The 20146-nt window shown below is 51.1% G+C and overlaps 1 protein-coding gene across 2 annotated transcripts in view; it reads left to right on the forward strand.

Moving 5' to 3' along the window:
- LOC142312121 (uncharacterized) overlaps window positions 1-20146 on the forward strand; it is a 73083-nt gene that overhangs the window by 31490 nt on the left and 21447 nt on the right. For both annotated transcript variants that reach the window (XM_075351007.1, XM_075351008.1), the window contains exons 2-6: window positions 12868-13017; window positions 13147-13326; window positions 13410-13533; window positions 13618-13715; window positions 13911-14001. In XM_075351007.1, coding sequence (XP_075207122.1) covers window positions 12910-13017; window positions 13147-13326; window positions 13410-13533; window positions 13618-13715; window positions 13911-14001 — 601 coding nt within the window. In that variant the 5' untranslated portion in view covers window positions 12868-12909. The remainder of the gene's footprint in view (window positions 1-12867; window positions 13018-13146; window positions 13327-13409; window positions 13534-13617; window positions 13716-13910; window positions 14002-20146) is intronic.

Genomic DNA, 20146 nt, shown 5'->3' on the forward strand with positions numbered 1-20146 from the left:
AGGGCCAGCGCTGCGGAGGAGAGAGAGGGATGTATTTCCCTATCTCCTCCGTTGCCAGCTGATACGAGAATCGTACAGCTCACAAGTTACATCGGTGTAATGTGAGAGCAGTGCGATGTTTCTCTCGCCCCATAGAATTGCATGGGTGCGAGTGGAACAGGATTGTATTCCATTCGCAGCATGCTGCAATGGTTTTCTCGATCCAATTAGGGCTGAGAAAATAATCGCTCATGGGAGCTGCCCCATAGAGTAACATTGGTCCGAGTGGAATGCGATATTTTTTTTTCTTCATCGTTCCTTATGGGAGACCCAGACCATGGGTGTATAGCTTCTGCCTCCGGAGGACACACAAAGTACTGCACTCAAACGTGTAGCTCCTCCCTCCTAGCATATACACCCCCTGGTAGCCAGTCCTAGCCAGTTTCAATGCTTTGTGTTCAGGAGGTCACACACACACATGCATTCTCTGATTTTTGATTTTATGGATTTCAAAGATTTGGAAGCAAAGCGGGTCCAGTCTGGACTCCCGGCATGTCCCTTCTCACCCCACTGTGTCGGCGGTGCTGTTAAGGTTGATTTTACAAGGCTGGAGCCTTCACATGCCGCGCTCCTTCACCATCCCCTGGGGCTCTGGCTTGAAGTGGGAGCCATCACGGTTCTCATTGCTTTGCAGGAGACCGGTCTCCATCCGCAGCCCTTTCAGGATCCTGCCGGACGGAACGCTCACCTCCCAGGGACCTGGCACCTGCGTCTCACAAGCTAAGTACTGAGACGTTTTTACCACAGAAAGTGGTCTTCTTTGTCGCTCCATTGGGAGACCCAGACAATTGGGTGTATAGCTTCTGCCTCCGGAGGCCACACAAAGTATTACACTTTAAAAAGTGTAACCCCTCCCCTCTGCCTATACACCCCCCCGTGCATCACGGGCTCCTCAGTTTTTATGCTTTGTGTTGAAGGAGGCACACATTCACTCATGCTCCCATTTTAGTCAGCAGCAGCTGCTGATTGTATCGGATGGAAGAAAAGAGGGCCCCTAACAGGGCTCCCGGCATGCTCCCTTCTCACCCCACTGAGTCGGCGGTGTTGTTAAGGTTGAGGTACCCATTGCGGGTACAAAGGCTGGAGCCACATGCCGTTTTCCTTCCCCATCCCTTAGGGGCTCTGGGAGAAGTGGGATCCTAACCGGTCATCCAGGCACTGGGACCGGGCTCCCTCCGCAGCCCTTGTGGGATTCTGACGGACAGGAGACTGAGTATCATCAGGGACAGGACCCTGCATCTACAGGTACTCTGTGTCCCCTTGGGGACGGTGCATGGAGCACTTTGGCCTCAGACGCTGCAGCGGCTGCGGTGTTGGTATGAGACCGGGACTACCTGCTTGCCGGCCGCGGTTTTAACTTTAGCCCCCGGCTTTTGCGGCCTAGTGCCTTAAACTCCCGCCCCCGGGCCTGCCAGTCAGGGGTAAGGGCGGGACGGTCGGCGTGACGCCGACAGTGAGGGCTGGAGCACACTTAGGTGTCCTCCTCCCCCCTCACTAATCACTCTGGGGCACCAGATTCCCGCACTTATTTAGTTACGCCCACGGCTCCCTCCTCCCCTGTGAACGCCGACAGCCATGTTTTAAGCACATTCTGCCGGTGGAGGACTTCTGGCTGCAGCTCTGGGAGACCCGAGGCAGGGAATTTGGTGGCCACACACCGCTTGAGCGGTCGGTAAGCCACACCGGTCACCCGGTGCTGGTCCCCCTCGGGTGCCGAACTGTATATATATATATTATATTTGTATACATTTTCTCGGTTCGGCTGTACTGTTAGCTTGTGGCTATATACCCTCAGTGATCACTCTCCTGGGAGACAACAGCATGTCGTTCACAAGGAGCAAGGGTGTCAAGACACAGGGTTATTTTGCAACCTGTACCTCTTGTGCAGCTATGCTACCTGCAGGTTCCACCTACCCTCACTGTGAGCAATGCTCGGGCCCTGTGGCACTCGCTCAGCCGGAGCCTGGGGCACTGGTGGGACCCTCGGCCCAGGTAGAACCGCCGGCTTCCCCTGTCCAGGTGGCAGGGACAGAGTTTGCAGTTTTAGCTGAGAAACTCTCTGAGTCACTTTCACAATCCATGGCTCAGTCTATGGACAAATGGTCTGCTAAGATACTAGAGGCCTTGCAGTCCAGACCGGCCCTTACACAGGCCCCGGGCACTGTGGGATCGCCCCCAGGCCCCTCTCGGTCTGCGACGAAGCGTGCTCCTGGGGTGGCCTCTAGTTATTACGTGGAGGACTCCGGCACGGACCGCAGTCCCAGACTGGCTAAGCGGGCTCGCTTAGAATCTTCCCCGACTTCATCACGCTGTTCGGGGTCTCAGCTTGAGGACTCTCTGGAGGATGAGGCGGAGGTCGCAGCCCAGGACTCTGACCCTGACGTTGCTCTCAATCTTGATACACCTGAAGGGGACGCCATAGTAAATGACCTTATAGCGTCCATCAACCAGGTGCTAGATCTTTCCCCTCCAACTCCACTTGTAGAGGAGTCGGCTTCACAGCAGGAGAAGCACCAGTTTAGGTTTCCCAAACGTACTCGGAGTGCTTTCTTCGATCACTCTAACTTCAGAGATGCTGTCCAGAAGCACAGGGCTTTTCCGGACAAGCGCTTTACTAAACGCCTTAATGACACACGTTACCCCTTCCCCTCTGACGTAGTTAAGGGTTGGGCTCAATGTCCCAAGGTGGATCCTCCAGTCTCTAGACTGGCGGCTAGATCCGTAGTAGCAGTGGCTGACGGTTCATCGCTCAAGGATGCCACGGACAGGCAGATAGAGCTCCTAATGAAATCCATCTATGAAGCCATAGGCGCGTCCTTTGCCCCAGCCTTTTCAGCAGTGTGGGCACTCCAGGCTATCTCAGCTTGTCTGTCTGAGATTAATGCGGTCACCCGTACCTCTGCTCCGCAAGTAGCGTCTTTGACTTCTCAGGCGTCGGTATTTTCATCCTACGCCATGAATGCTGTCCTGGACTCGGCTAGCCGTACAGCGGTAGCATCCGCCAATTCGGTGGCAGTCCGCAGGGCCATGTGGCTACGCGAATGGAAGGCAGACTCTGCTTCCAAGAAGTTCTTGACCGGTTTGCCTTTTTCTGGCGACCGATTGTTTGGCGAGCAATTGGATGAAATTATTAAGCAATCCAAGGGAAAGGACTCGTCCTTACCCCAGCCCAAACCAAAGAGACCTCAGCAACGAAAAATTCAAGCGAGGTTTCGGTCCTTTTGGCCCTCAGCCAGATCCCAATCCTCCTCGTCCAACAGGCCACAGAAGAGCCAGAGGAACTCTTCTGCATGGCGGTCTAAGTCACGTCCTCCAAAGACCGCCGGAGGCACCGTCTCCAAGGCGGCCTCCTCATGACTTTCGGCCTCCCCAAACCGCATCCTCGGTCGGTGGCAGGCTCTCCCGCTTTTGCGACGCCTGGTGGCCACATGTCCAAGACCGATGGGTGAGAGACGTTCTGTCTCACGGTTACAGGATAGAGTTCAGCTCTCGTCCTCCGACTCGTTTTTTCAGAACATCTCCGCCCCCCGAGCGAACCGTTGCACTTTTTCAGGCGGTGGACACTCTGAAGACAGAAGGAGTTGTGATCCCCGTTCCCCTTCAGGAACGTGGTCGCGGTTTTTACTCCAACCTGTTCGTGGTGCCAAAAAAGGACGGTTCATTCCGTCCCGTTTTGGACCTCAAATTGCTCAACAGACATGTGAGAACCAGGTGGTTTCGCATGGAATCCCTCCGCTCTGTCATCGCTTCGATGTCCCAAGGAGACTTCCTAGCATCAATCGACATCAGGGATGCCTATCTCCATGTGCCGATCGCACCAGAGCATCAACGCTTCCTGCGTTTCGCCATGGGGGACGAACACCTTCAGTTTGTGGCACTGCCTTTCGGCCTGGCGACAGCCCCACGGGTCTTCACCAAGGTCATGGCAGCCGTTGTGGCAGTCCTACACTCTCAGGGCCACTCGGTGATCCCGTACTTAGACGATCTCCTAGTCAAGGCACCCTCCAGGGTGGCATGTCATACAGTCTGACCGTTGCTCTGGAGACTCTCCAGAGGTTTGGGTGGATCATCAATTTCCCAAAGTCAAAATTGACTCCGACCCAATCACTGACGTACCTCGGGATGGAGTTTCATACTCTCTCAGCGATAGTCAAGCTTCCGCTGGACAAACAGCGTTCGCTGCAAACAGGGGTGCAATCTCTCCTTCGGGCCCAGTCACACCCCTTGAGGCGCCTCATGTACTTCCTGGGGAAGATGGTGGCAGCAATGGAGGCAGTTCCCTTTGCGCAGTTTCATCTGCGTCCACTCCAATGGGACATTCTCCGCAAATGGGACAGGAGGTCGACATCCCTAGACAGGAACGTCTCTCTTTCTCTGGCAGCCAAGACCTCTCTTCAGTGGTGGCTTCTTCCCACTTCTCTGTCGAAGGGAAAATCTTTCCTGCCCCCATCCTGGGCTGTGGTCACGACGGACGCGAGTCTGTCAGGGTGGGGAGCGGTTTTTCTCCACCACAAGGCTCAGGGAACCTGGACTCCGACAGAGTCCTCCCTTCAGATCAATGTTCTGGAGATAAGGGCAGTGTATCTAGCCCTAAAAGCGTTCCATCGGTGGCTGGAGGGCAGGCAGATCCGCATACAGTCGGACAACGCCACGGCGGTCGCGTACATCAACCACCAGGGCGGCACTCGCAGTCGTCAAGCCTTCCAAGAAGTTCGGCGGATTCTGCTGTGGGTGGAGGCCACAGCCTCCACCATCTCCACGGTTCACATCCCGGGCGTAGAAAACTGGGAAGCAGACTTTCTCAGTCGCCAGGGCATGGACGCAGGGGAATGGTCTCTTCACCCGGACGTGTTTCAAGAGATCTGTTGCTGCTGGGGAACGCCGGACGTCGATCTCATGGCATCTCGGCACAACAACAAAGTCCCGGCATTCATGGCACGGTCTCAGGATCACAGAGCTCTGGCGGCGGACGCCTTAGTTCAGGATTGGTCGCAGTTTCGACTGCCTTATGTATTTCCTCCTCTGGCAATGCTGCCCAGAGTGTTGCGCAAGATCAGGTCCGACTGCCGCCGCGCCATCCTCGTCACTCCAGACTGGCCGAGGAGGTCGTGGTACCCGGATCTGTGGCACCTCACGGTGGGTCAACCGTGGGCGCTCCCAGACCGACCAGACTTGCTGTCCCAAGGGCCATTTTTCCATCTGAATTCTGTGGCCCTCAACCTGACTGTGTGGCCATTGAGTCCTGGCTCCTAGCGTCCTCAGGGTTATCTCAAGAGGTCATTGCCACTATGAGACAGGCCAGGAAACCAACGTCCGCCAAGATCTATCACAGGGCTTGGAGGATCTTCTTAGCCTGGTGGTCTGATAAGGGGTTTACCCCCTGGCCGTTTGCCTTACCCACTTTTCTTTCCTTCCTTCAATCCGGAATGGACAAGGGTTTGTCTCTCGGCTCTCTCAATGGACAGGTATCGGCGCTTTCCATGTTTTTTCAAAAGCGTCTAGCCAGGCTTCCGCAGGTCCGCACGTTCCTGCAGGGAGTTTGCCACATAGTCCCACCTTACAAGCGGCCGCTGGAACCCTGGGATCTCAACAGGGTTCTACGGGCTCTTCAGAAACCACCTTTTGAGCCGCTGCGGGATGTCTCTCTATCACGTCTTTCGCAGAAGGTGGCATTTCTAGTGGCAGTTACATCACTCCGAAGAGTGTCAGAGCTTGCAGCGCTGTCATGCAAAGCCCCCTTCCTGGTATTTCACCAGGATAAGGTGGTTCTACGTCCGGTCCCGGACTTTCTCCCTAAGGTGGTGTCCCCTTTTCATCTCAATCAGGATATCTCCTTACCTTCATTTTGCCCTCATCCAATTCACCAATGTGAAAAGGATTTGCATTTGTTAGATCTAGTGAGAGCACTCCGGATCTACGTGTCTCGCACGGCGCCACTGCGCCGTTCTGATGCGCTCTTTGTCCTTGTCGCTGGCCAGCGTAAGGGGTCGCAGGCTTCCAAGTCAACCTTGGCTCGGTTGATCAAGGAACCGATTTTTGAAGCCTACCGTTCTTCTGGGCTTCCGATTCCTTCAGGGCTGAAAGCCCATTCTACCAGAGCCGTAGGGGCGTCTTGGGCATTGAGGCACCGGGCTACGGCTCAGCAGGTGTGTCAGGCGGCTACCTGGTCTAGTCTGCACACTTTCACGAAACACTATCAGGTGCATACCTATGCTTCGGCGGATGCCAGTCTAGGTAGGCGAGTCCTTCAGGCGGCGGTTGCCCACCTGTAAGAGGGGGCCGTTGTCGGCTCTTTTTATCGTGGTATTCTTTTACCCACCCAGGGACTGCTTTTGGACGTCCCAATTGTCTGGGTCTCCCAATGGAGCGACAAAGAAGAAGGGAATTTTGTTTACTTACCGTAAATTCCTTTTCTTCTAGCTCCTATTGGGAGACCCAGCACCCGCCCCTGTTCCCTTCGGGCTGTTTGTTCTTTTGTGTACACATGTTGTTCATGTTGAATTGTTCTTTTGGTTCATGGTTTTCAGTTCTCCGAACATCCTTCGGATTGAATTTACCTTAGACCAATTTATAAGTTCCCTCCTTCCTGCTTTTGCACCAAAACTGAGGAGCCCGTGATGCACGGGGGGGTGTATAGGCAGAGGGGAGGGGTTACACTTTTTAAAGTGTAATACTTTGTGTGGCCTCCGGAGGCAGAAGCTATACACCCAATTGTCTGGGTCTCCCAATAGGAGCTAGAAGAAAAGGAATTTACGGTAAGTAAACAAAATTCCCTTCTTTCCAGGGGTCCCTTGTACTTTATTTATTGGGGAGAGTGTGTTATATGACTATGTTAACATTTCCGGCCGGTTCTCCAGTTTTTACTGGAGAACCGCGCCGATGGTGCCTGCACGCTGGCCGCATGTTTAAATCTAGGCCCCGGCTTCGACTGAGGCCTACTTTCGGTTTCACTGCCCCTGCATGTCAGCATGCAGAGGGACAGTGCGGCTCCGCCCAGCGGCTGTTCAGCACAGGGAACGGACACTCCTCACTGAGGAAAGATTCCCTCCCCTGTATACCTCATTTGCCCGCTCTCAGAGTAGGCCCCGCCCCCTCTCCTCGCTCCGGTCACCATTTTCTCAGCGTTCTCAATGTCTGCATAGGCACAGAGATACCACATTGTGACAAATGGGGGCCTGGGCTGGGGGACTGGAGGGCACAAAAATGTATGTTAAACGGTCTGGCAAGCCACAACCTCCGGTTGTGCAGCTGCTTATATTCTCTGTTTATATACTCTGCTGGGGGTCATTCTGGACAGAGCCCCCACTTCTGCAGCATGTCTCACATCAGAGCAAGGCTGCAAGGCTGTTCTTAATATGCACTGCATGTAGACTCGTACTGCCTGTACCGAGCACATAAACACAGTGGTCCCTCAGCCTGGAGGCTCATCAGTGGTCCCTCCAGCTGCTCCGGCCCCGGTGGTGCTGAGCATGCATTAGCCCCCTTCTCAGGGCGCTTCTGCTGCTTCGGCTCGCTCAGCAAAGCTCACAGAGGACTCTTCATCTGGTCTCAGACCCCGTCCTCCTAAAATGGAGACGCAGGGTCCCCTGTCCTTTCCCGTCCCGCAGCTCTGATTCACGAGCTGACTCACTGGACGAGGAGGATGTCTTTGCTAGGGGCTCGGACGCTACTTCATGTACCATTGATCTGTCCGAAGGTGATGCAGATGCTAATGATTTGATTGCGTCCATTATATTTGTACTGGACCTCAATCCGCCTGTATCAGGGGAGCATCCCCCTCTGGCAGAAAGGCATCAGTATACCTTAAAGAGAACAAGGAGTGTGTTCCTTAACCACTCCAGTTTTCAGCCCACTGTGACCAAGCCCAGAGCCTGTCCTGACAGACGCTCCCAAAGCGTGGTTCTGATGACTGTTTCCCCCTTCCACCAGAGGTGGTCAAGGAGTGGGCTCATTCACCAAGGGTGGTCCCTCCGGTGTCTAGACTTTCAGCCCGGATAGTTGTATCAGTGGCTGACGGCACCTCTCTAAGGATCCCACTGTACATTAATTCTGTACTGGACCTCAATCCGCCAGTATCAGAGGAGCTTCCCTCTCTGGCAAAAAGGCACCAGTTTACCTTGCCTAAGAGAACAAGGAGTGTGTTCCTTAACCACTCCAGTTTTCAGGCCACTGTGACCAAGCCCAGGGTCTGCTCTGACAAACGCTTCCGTTGTTGTAGACAGAGGTTCCGCAAAGAGTGGTTCTGATGACAGTGTTCCCCTTCCACCAGAGGTGGTCAAGGAGTGGGCTCATTCACCAAAGGTGGTCCCTCCGGTGTTTAGACTCTCAGCCCGGACCGTTGTATCAGTGGTTGATGGCTCCTCACTTAAGGTTTTGCTGTCCGCCAGGTTGTCCTTCTGGCCAAAACTGTATGGAGGCGGCAGGGGCCTCGTTCTCCCCAGCTTTTGCAGCAGTGCGGGCTTTCAAAGCCATCTCTGCTTCTCTAGAGGAGATGCATTCCCTCACAGGGACTCTATGCCCGAAATGGTTGCCTTAACTTCCAGACTTCAGTCTTTTCATCCTATGCCATGTCTGCCATGCTGGAGACTCTCACCGCACTGCGGTGGCCTCGGCTAATTTCCTCGCTATCCGCAGGCTCCTGTGGCTTCGGAAGGCAGATGCTTCTAAAGAAGTTCCTTGCTGGGCTCCCTTTTGCTGGGACCAGACTATTCGGGAACAACTGGATGAAATTATTAAGGAAGCTCTTGGCGGGAAGAGTTCTTCCATGCCACAAACCTAAACCAGAAAACACTGTGGAAAGAGAGCGCAATAGGGTCTTACCCTACAAACAGATAGGGTATAATTCACAGAGGTTACTCACCAAGTGGAGTTGTGAAAGTCACAACCACTATGCAAACATATATACTGGGTCAGCGGCAGCAGTCACCCCTAGGATGAAGTTATATTCTTGTAAAGAGATGGGTGTTTAGGTACCGCGCCAACGACCACTAATACAGGAGATGAAATTAACGTGACTTTATTCCATGTTCAGGTCTACGCGTTTCAGGAGCATCCGCTCCCTTCCTCAGGACAATACAGGCACAAGCAACATCAAAAATCACAATGTGATTTTGATGTTGCTTGTGCCTGTATTGTCCTGAGGAAGGGAGCGGATGCTCCTGAAACGCGTAGACCTGAACATGGAATAAAGTCACGTTAATTTCATCTCCTGTATTAGTGGTCGTTGGCGCGGTACCTAAACACCCATCTCTTTACAAGAATATAACAAACCTAAACCAGGAAACCTGTCCAGGGCAGGAATCAGTCGAGGTTTCGTTCTTTTCGTTCCTCCATCTGATCGTTCTCTAAGCCCTCGGCCTCGTCCACTAGCTCAGCCAAGGATCGTAAACCCAAATGGCGCACGAAGCCGCGTCCTCAGAAGACCGCAGGAGATGCTGCCACTAAGTCAGCCTCCTCCTGGCTATCTGGCCACGCCAGCAACGTCCTTGGTCGGTGACAGGCTCTCCCACTTTGGCGACGTATGGTTTTAACACGTCTCCGATCAGTGGGTGCGGGATACCATCTCCCACGGCTACAGGATATAATTCTATCCAGCCCGCCAAACAGAATTTTTCTGTCAACTCCCCCCTGCTCCAAGGCCGCCGCCTTCTCACAGGCTGTGGCATTCTTGCAGGCCAATGGAGTAATTGTACCGGTTCCCGACTGGGAACGGTTCTGAGATTTCTGCTTAAATCTATTCCTAGTCCCCGAAGAGGGCGTGCCTTCCGACCTGGATCTCAAGCTTCTCAAGCATGTTCAGGTGCGGCATTTTCGCATGGAGTCTCTGCGATCAATCAATGACCCAAGGAGATTCCCTAGCATCCATCGACATCAGAGATGCCTATCTGCATGTGCCAATCGCAGTTTCACACCAGCGTTGGCTACGTTTTGCAATCAGAGTGGTCCAATTCGTGGCTCTTCCCTTGGGGTTAGCCACGGCCCCTCGAGTATTCTCAAGGTCGGGGCAGCTGTGATTGCGGTCCTGCACCTCTAGGGGTTGGCAGTGATCCTTTTGTCCTGGACGGCCTTCTAGTCTGGGCTTCATCCAGTGCAGACTGTTAGCGGAGTGCCTCGCTCACTCTCGCCACTCTAACCAATTCGGGTGGCTTGTCATTCTGTCCAAATCCACTCTGACTTCGACCCAGAAGTTCATGTACCCAGGGACGCAATTCGAGACTCTGTCGGCACTTGTGAAGCTGCCCTTAGTCAAACAGCAGTTCCGCTGGCGGTCGACGTCGTTCCATCAGGCACCTGATACAGGTGCTGGATCAGATGGTGGTGTCAATGGCAGCGATTCCCTTGCCCAGTTCCTTCTGCGTCCTCTGCGGCTGGATATTTTCCGCTGTTGGAACAAGCGGACTTCCTCCTTCCACGGGGTGGTGGCTTCGCCACAGACCAGGAGCTCGTTTCAGTGGTGGCTTCGGCCCCTCTGTCTCAGGGACGCTCCTTCCTGGCCCCGTCCCGGGTGATCCTCGCCAGGATGCTAGTCTATCCGGCTGGGGAGCAGTATATCTCCACCATGGAGCGCAGGGCACTTGGACTCTGTCCGAATTAGCCCTCTGGATCAATGTGCTGGAAATCAGAGCTGTGTTTCTAGCTCTCTAAGCCTTTCACCATCTGTTGGCGGCCAGGCACATTCGAGTCCAGTCAGACAACGCTACAGCGTTTGCCTACATCAACCTCCAGGGCGGGACACTCAGCCGCCTGGCAATGTTGGAGGTTCATCGCATTCTTCAGTGGACGGAGGACTCCTAGTCCACCATATCCGCAGCCCACATCCCAGACGTGGAAAACTGGGAGGCAGATTATCTCAGCCGTCAAACGTGGCTCCACGATCCTCAGGTTTTTGCGGCAGACGCACTGGTTCAAGTTTGGTCCCAGCTTCGTCTGTCTTACGTGTTTCACCCTCTAGTTCTTGCCCAGAGTCCTGCGCAAGATCAGAAAGGAGGGCCGTCGGGTCATTCTCATTACTCCAGACTGACCCAGGCAAGCTTGGTACCCTGACCTGCTCCGTCTGTCCGTAGAGGTGCCATGGCATCTCCCGGACTGTCCAGACCTTCTCTCACGAGGTCCGTCTTTCCACCAGAATCCTGCGGCTCTCAGATTGACGGCGTGGCTTTTGAGTCCTGGATCTTGACGACTTCTGGTATCCCTCCTGAAGTCATCTCCACTATGACTCGAGCTCGGAAGTATCCTTTGGCCTTTTGGCCTTGCCGACCCTCCTGTCCCTTCTACAGTCCGGTCTGCAGCTAGGACTATCCCTCAATTCCCTTAAGGAACAGGTCTCGGCTCTGTCAGTGTTGTGCCAGCGGCGTATCGCCCGGCTGGCTCAGGTGCGCTCTTTCATGCAGGGCGCATCTCACATCATTCCGCCTTACCGGCGTCCTTTGGAGCCCTGGGACCTTAATCCGGTCCTCACGGCTTCCGGAAACCCCCCTTTGAGCCTCTTAGGGAGGTTTCTTTGTTTCGTCTTTCACAGAAAGTGGTCTTTCTAGTGGCCATAACTTCCCTCAAGAGAGTCTCTGTTTTGGCCGTATTCTCTTCGGAGTCACCCCTTTTTTGGTTTTTCATCAAGACAAGGTGGTTCTCCGTCCGACTCCGGACTTTCTCCCTAAGGTGGTTGCTGCTTCCACCTTAACCGGGGCATTTTCCCTGCCTCCTTTTTGTCCGGCTCATGTTTATCGCTTTGAAAAGGCGTTGCATACTCTGGATCTGGTGCGGGCGCTCCGGATCTATGTGTCTCGCACCGCTGTTCTTAGGCGGTGCACCTCTCTTTTGTGCTGACCACTGGTCAGCGTAAGGGCCTCTCGGCATCTAAGCCGACCCTGGCTCGTTGGATTAGGTCGGCCATTTCCGATACCTACCGGTGTACTCAAGTGCCTCTCCCGCCGGGGATCAAGGCACACTTGACCAGAGCTGTCGGTGCCTCTTAGGCTTTCAGGCCCAGGCTACGGCTCAGCAGGTCTGTCAGACTGCCACTTGGATTAGTCTGCATACCTTTTCGAAGCACTACCAAGTGCATGCTCATACTTCGGCAGATGCGAGCTTGGGCAGACGCATCCTTCAGGCGGCTGTCGCCCATTTGTGAAGTTAGGTTTCGCCTACTTCTCAGTTTTTCTGTTTATTCCCACCCATGGACTGCTTTGGAACGTCCCATGGTCTGGGTCTCCCATAAGGAACGATGAAGAAAAAGAGAATTTTGTTACTTACCATAAATTCTTTTTCTTATAGTTCCGACATGGGAGACCCAGCACCCTCCCTGTTGCCTGTTGGCAGGTTTCTTGTTCCGTGTGTTTTCACCGGCTGTTGTTGTTGTAGACAGAGGTTCAGGTTGTTCCGGGTTTTGCTCTGTCTCTACTTGTGGGTGGATGTCCTCCTTCAGCTTTTGCACTAAACTGGCTAGGACTGGCTACCAGGGGGTGTATATGCTAGGAGGGAGGAGCTACACGTTTGAGTGTAGTACTTTGAGTGTCCTCCGGAGGCAGAAGCTATACACCCATGGTCTGGGTCTCCCATGTCGGAACTATAAGAAAAAGAATTTACGGTAAGTAACAAAATTCTCTTTTTTTTATCGCATTCCACTCGCACCGTTTTTCTCGCCGTGTGTCCTAGGCCTTACTATCACATCTGAGTGACGAGTGCAGCAAGTAGCCGGTGTTTATGACATTCCAGTTTATACAATCCATGAGTACAACATGTAATCGTATGTTCTTTGTTTCCCCTTATTATCTCCAGTAGTTGGATTATTACATGAGATTTTTTATGATTTGCCATCTTCTTACCATTCAGGTCTTTCCAATATCGGATCCTCTCAGTGGGGATCTTCTATATATGAGAATTTTCCTGATTGACTCGTCTTGGATGGATGTGGACAGGTACAAGATGGCGAAGAGATTATTACACCTCACCCTAGAGATCGTCTTCCGGCTTACTGGAGAGGTGAGAGATTCTGATGATGCCACATTACATTATTCTTATCTATGGGAATAACAGATGGACAGAACTGGAGAGGTGAGAACTCTGGAAATGTCTGTAGTGAAATGTATTAATGTGTCTCTCCATAACCAGGATTACACAGTAGTGAAGAAGATCTCTAGTGAGTGCTGTCAGAACCCTGTGTCTGAGGGATGGGGAAGACCCCTGAGCCTAATCACGGGGCCTCCACATCACCCCCTGATACATGAGGGCGTCAATGACCAGAAGATCCTAGAACTCACCTACAAGATGATTGAGTTGCTGACTGGAGAGGTGACACTGCTGGGAATGCTGGGACATTATACAGTAACGCTATGAAGGGATCGGGGGGATGACGGTATTATTGTATGTGTCAGGTTCCTATAAGGTGTCAGGATGTCGCTGTCTATTTCTCCATGGAGGAGTGGGAGTATTTAGAAGAACACAAAGATCTGTACAAGGACGTCATGATGGAGGTTCCCCAGCCCCTCACATCACCAGGTAATAGACAGGACTAAATACACACGGCCTGTAAATTATCTGTATGTAAGGAATGAATTCAGTCCCTGTATGTGTTTCCTCCAGTTCTATCCAGTAAGAGGACAACACCAGAGAGATGTCCCTGCCCTCTTCTTCCACAGGACTGTAAACAAGAAGATCCCATTGTTCCTCAGGATCATCAGGTAGATGGAGAGAAGGTGCCATGAAATCCCCCTATGATGTGTAGACGGCTGTGAAGGTCTTGTGCTCAGTCTTGTTTTATCCACCAGTATTATATGTTTTATACTTGTGTAATGAGAGCGGTGGAGATGGCAGGATTAGAGCTGATCATAGATGTGACTTCTCCATCTGTCTGTGACTTACAATATTTGTTTCAGGGTGAAGATCTGACCCATATTAATACTACAGAGACATATGTGAGGGGTGATGAGTGGTGTAAAGAGGAGATTCCTACATATGACTACCCAGGTGAGTAGTGACCACTAAATGCAGAGACGTCACAGATTCTTCTCAGTCACCGGCTGTGGCTGCTTTATCGGTGATGTACTTTGGCCTTATCACAATGAAAAAAATCTTCTTCTCCTAAACGAATACACACTCTCCCACCCAACACTGTTCCCATTACTTTGGGCATTACTGAGACCAGTTTTGTCAAGACCCCAAATGATCCAAGTTACACCTGGAATTAGAAGATTCTGACCTTTATCCCAGATCTCAAACCTGCAAAGACAAATGACCACGTATGTAGAATGTGCTGACAACTTAGAAAATCATGGGAAGAAAGATATAATCCGTATGGTGCGCCTCGCTTTTTAAGACAAATCACCATTCATATGCAGTCAGAGCCGAGTGTGATTTTTTTTTTATTTTTTTTTTTCAATCTTTACTTTTTCTTTTATACTCAAATATAAACAGTAGAAACTGAAATACAGGAAAGAGACTATACATTTTTTTTCCTTTCTTTTGTATTTAAACCCTTCCCTGACCTCCAGTCACTCAGAAAAGGATATTTCTAATCCGGTCTCCCCACACTTTACCAAATTTACCAGTCCCCCCCCCCTCTTGATATAAACCTTTTTTTTTCCATTAAAATAGAGTTCGCAGCTTGGACCACTTCTTCTACACAAGGAGGTCTGATAGCCATGTAGGCCTATGGATTTTCTAATGTGGTAGAGTATTTTAGCAATAGCTAGCCGTGCCTGGGGAAAACCACCCACCTCCCCTGTTAAACTTAACATACAGGTTTGTGCATTAAGCGTAGTTTGTATCTTAAGCACACCCGCTATTAATCTACCGACTCCTCCCCCACAAGTTTATCAGTCTCAAGCAAGTCCACAACATATGCATCAGGTCCACATTTTCTCGCCTGTAATGCAGACAACAGTCATCCGCCATAAGGCCCATTCTATACATTACCTTCGGGGTTTTATAGACTCTATGAACTAAGAACTGTTGAGACCTTCTTTGCGTCGTGTTTATTGAAAGCACCCCTGGAGACTTCAGCACTGCTTCCCATTCCTCTGTAGAAATACTACCCATATCCTCCTCCCACTTAATCCTAACCTGAACCATAGGATCACCACTAATCTGCACTATGTCAATTTGTTTTTTTCCTGCGTTTTTTAACCCATCCACCCTTTGAAATTCATTAGTTTAAAAAACGTATTTTTGATTCCTTTTTCCTGTATGATTGCATGCAGAAAATTTCTGCTCCAAATCTGCAACTTGCGCACATAGCCTTAAACTGCTAATAGAGTTCTATTGGCATGCCATCTGACCCTGGAGTCTTGTCATTAGGCACCTTCCCCATCTCCTGCTGCACTTCTTCCAGATTCATTGGGCCCTCGAGTGAGTCCCTCTTTTGGTCCCGCAGAACCGATAGACCCACCCTGCCCAGATAGTCCAATAGCTCAACTTGTGAATAATTAACTCTAGATGAGTATGACCTAGAGTAAAATCCATGTCATACTTTCAATATTTCCCCTTTTAGTTTTTAGCATTTCCTTCATTATCCTTTAAGATATATACATACATACATACATACACACACTAAATATATATAGGGAGAGTTTTCTCTCTGTGCTTTTGCTGAGTAAGCTAGCAGACGGCCAGTTCTCTCTCCATCCTCATAATACTGCTGCATCCATTATCGACTCCAGTAAATTTTGCTCGCTTAAATTAAATGGCGCTCCTTCCATTCCAAGTCCTGACGTGTGCCTAAATAGTAGATTTCCACCATATGGGGGATATCTGTGTACTAAAGAGAAATTGCACAACAAATTGTACAGTGCATTTTCTCCTGCTACACAGGTGAAAGTGTACAATTTGGGGCTAAAGTAACATTTTTGTGGGAAAACGTAAAATTTTTATTGTTTCCTTCCACTTTGGTTCATTTGTTTTTATTATGAAGCACCTAAAGGGTTAATACACTTCTTGGATGTGGTTTTGAGCCGTGTGAGAGGTGCAGTTTTTAGAATCCTGTCAATTTTAGATCTTTTCTGTCACCTAGGCCTCTCAAAGTCACTTCAAATGTGATGTGGTTCCTAACAAAAATGGTTTTGTAAATTTTGCTGGAAAAATGAGAAATTGTTCATAATCTTCCTAGCAAAAAGAAAGTTTCAAAACTTGCACTGATGTAAAGTAGACATGTGGGAAATGTCATTTAGTAACTATTTTGTGTGACTCTCTGGTTTAAGGGCATAAAAATTCAAATTTAGAAAATTGCTAAATTTTTAAAATGTTTGCCAAATTTCCTATATTTTCACAAATAAACGCAAAAAATAGCATCCTAAATTTACTGCTAACATGAAGTATGAAAAAACAATCTCCGAATCACTGGGATTAGTTGCTTTCCAGAGTTATTAATACATGACACTGGTCAATGTTGAAAAAATTGGCCTAGTCATGAAGGTGAAATCTGGCTGCAGGATAAAAATGTTAAAGGGTGCAGTTTCTAAATTAGGGTTACTTTTGGCTGTGTTTTACATTTAGGCCCTAAAAGTCACTTCAAATGTGAAGTGATCCCTACTAAAATAGATTTTGTAAATTTTCCTGGTAAAATCAAAAATTGCTGCTAAACTTTAAGCCCCTCTAAATACACAGGTCTACAAAAGAATTTTTCATAATCATCACAGGTGACTTTGTATTTTTCTGAATCATCTTTTGGTCCTGATTTCATTTCATGTATATACCATATTTTTCGCTTTATAAGACGCACCTGATTATAAGACGCACCCCCAAATTTAGTGAAGGAAAAGAGAATTTTTTTTTTTAATGTTAAATGGGGTCCATCTTATAATGCCAGTGTCCGTCTAACAAATCATAGAGGGTATATGTCCCTCGTAGCCCCCCATCCTAAAATTAGCCCCCCTTAATCTGGATATGGCCCCCTTATATTGAATATAGCCCCCTTGTGCTGGGACACGTCCCCCAGTGCTGCCCATGGCCCCTATAGATGGTACACCTCCCCTGTGTTTGATATGGCCCCCATGTGTGCTGCCCATGGCCCCTATAGATGTCACACCTCCCGTGTGTTAGATATGGCCCCCATGTGTGCTGCCCATGGCCCCTATAGATGGTACACCTCCCCTGTGTTAGATATGCCCCCCATGTGTGCTGCCCATGGCCACTATAGATGGCACATTTCCCCTGTTTAAATATGCCCCCCATGCTGCTGCCCATAATAAAATAAAACACTCTTTCCTTACCTTCTCAGCACTGTCCCTCCTCGTGTCTCCCACCTCGCAGTTGAGCTCCGGCTTCCTCTACTTCCTGGTTCTTGCTGCCGGTCATGTGATCGGCACGGCAGAGTGGTATCATCTCTGCGTGCCTTATCACAGACAACAGCAGCAGGAGACCGGAGATCAGTGCTGGAGGTAAGTAAAGCTTTTTTTATTTTACTATGGGCAGCAGCACGGGGGCCATATCTAACACAGGGGGGATCATGTGCGATCAAAGGAGGGCGCAGGCAGATATAATATGCCCCGCTTCCCCTAGCCCATCTGCGTGATGCAGTTTCAGCACCACGCTGCTGATGGACAGCGGCTGTGCATATTATATGAACGGGAGCAGGAGATCAAACGCTGCCGCTCGCAGCTGTCACCTGCCCCCAGCACCCCTCCAGAGCGGACCCTGCAGTATATATATATATATATACACCCGCCCCCGTATATTCGGTTTATAAGACGCACCCCCTACTTTCCCCCAAAATTTGGGGGAACAAAAGTGCGTCTTATAAAGCAAAAAATACGGTAGTTTTTCTGTAGCACGTATAGTTTCCATGCAACAGCATGATTATTATAAGGTATAGGAAATATACTGGCGACATTAAAGGAGTTGTCCGACATTAGCTTAACAAAAATTTTTGAGTTTATCTGTGCTGTATTGTCATATAAATCACACCTACATTGTTATTTTCTGTTTTCTAACTTTTGTTCCTCTTGAATTATACCTTTATTCTCTGCAGCTTCTTGTTTACATTCAGATCCAGCAAACATGACCACTTCCTGTGCAAAACCTCAGTCAGAGCTGTCACCGCCCAGCCTCAGTGTCCAGCCCCACCCCAGTGTCCAGCCCCACCCCAGTGTCCAGCCTCGCCCCCTGCCCGCCCCCTGCATACACAGTCCCTGTCAGTATATTCTTCCCCAGCACCTGACCTGGTATCACTACAGCATTGCAAATAACAGCCCCACATCGGGGTCTGCACCGCACACATATGTCTCTGCACACGCACACACATGGCTCTGCACCGTACACATGGCTCTGCACACGCATGGCTCTGCACCGTACACATGGCTCTGCACCGTACACATGGCTCTGCACCGTACACATGGCTCTGCACACGCATGGCTCTGCACCGTACACATGGCTCTGCACCGTACACATGGCTCTGCACCGTACACATGGCTCTGCACCGTACACACATGGCTCTGCACCGTACACATGGCTCTGCACACGCATGGCTCTGCACTGTACACGCACACACATGGCTCTGCACACGCACACACATGGCTCTGCACCGTACACATGGCTCTGCACACGCATGGCTCTGCACTGTACACGCACACACATGGCTCTGCACACGCACACACATGGCTTTGCACCGTACACATGGCTCTGCACACGCATGGCTCTGCACTGTACACGCACACACATGGCTCTGCACCGTACACACATGGCTCTGCACCGTACACATGGCTCTGCACACGCATGGCTCTGCACCGTACACATGGCTCTGCACCGTACACATGGCTCTGCACCGTACACATGGCTCTGCACCGTACACACATGGCTCTGCACCGTACACATGGCTCTGCACACGCATGGCTCTGCACTGTACACGCACACACATGGCTCTGCACACGCACACACATGGCTCTGCACCGTACACATGGCTCTGCACACGCATGGCTCTGCACCGTACACATGGCTCTGCACCGTACACATGGCTCTGCACCGTAAACATGGCTCTGCACACGCATGGCTCTGCACCGTACACATGGCTCTGCACCGTACACATGGCTCTGCACCGTACACATGGCTCTGCACACGCATGGCTCTGCACTGTACACGCACACACATGGCTCTGCACACGCACACACATGGCTCTGCACCGTACACATGGCTCTGCACACGCATGGCTCTGCACTGTACACGCACACACATGGCTCTGCACACGCACACACATGGCTTTGCACCGTACACATGGCTCTGCACACGCATGGCTCTGCACTGTACACGCACACACATGGCTCTGCACCGTACACACATGGCTCTGCACCGTACACATGGCTCTGCACACGCATGGCTCTGCACCGTACACATGGCTCTGCACCGTACACATGGCTCTGCACCGTACACATGGCTCTGCACACGCATGGCTCTGCACCGTACACATGGCTCTGCACCGTACACATGGCTCTGCACCGTACACACATGGCTCTGCACCGTACACACATGGCTCTGCACACGCATGGCTCTGCACTGTACACGCACACACATGGCTCTGCACACGCACACACATGGCTCTGCACCGTACACATGGCTCTGCACACGCATGGCTCTGCACTGTACACGCACACACATGGCTCTGCACACGCACACACATGGCTTTGCACCGTACACATGGCTCTGCACACGCATGGCTCTGCACTGTACACGCACACACATGGCTCTGCACCGTACACACATGGATCTGCACCGTACACATGGCTCTGCACACGCATGGCTCTGCACCGTACACATGGCTCTGCACCGTACACATGGCTCTGCACCGTACACATGGCTCTGCACCGTACACACATGGCTCTGCACCGTACACATGGCTCTGCACACGCATGGCTCTGCACTGTACACGCACACACATGGCTCTGCACACGCACACACATGGCTCTGCACCGTACACATGGCTCTGCACACGCATGGCTCTGCACTGTACACGCACACACATGGCTCTGCACACGCACACACATGGCTTTGCACCGTACACATGGCTCTGCACACGCATGGCTCTGCACTGTACACGCACACGCATGGCTCTGCACCGTACACACATGGCTCTGCACCGTACACATGGCTCTGCACACGCATGGCTCTGCACCGTACACATGGCTCT

The sequence above is a fragment of the Anomaloglossus baeobatrachus genome, chromosome 5 (genome assembly GCF_048569485.1).
Source record: "Anomaloglossus baeobatrachus isolate aAnoBae1 chromosome 5, aAnoBae1.hap1, whole genome shotgun sequence".
NCBI classification, from domain to species: domain Eukaryota; kingdom Metazoa; phylum Chordata; class Amphibia; order Anura; family Aromobatidae; genus Anomaloglossus; species Anomaloglossus baeobatrachus.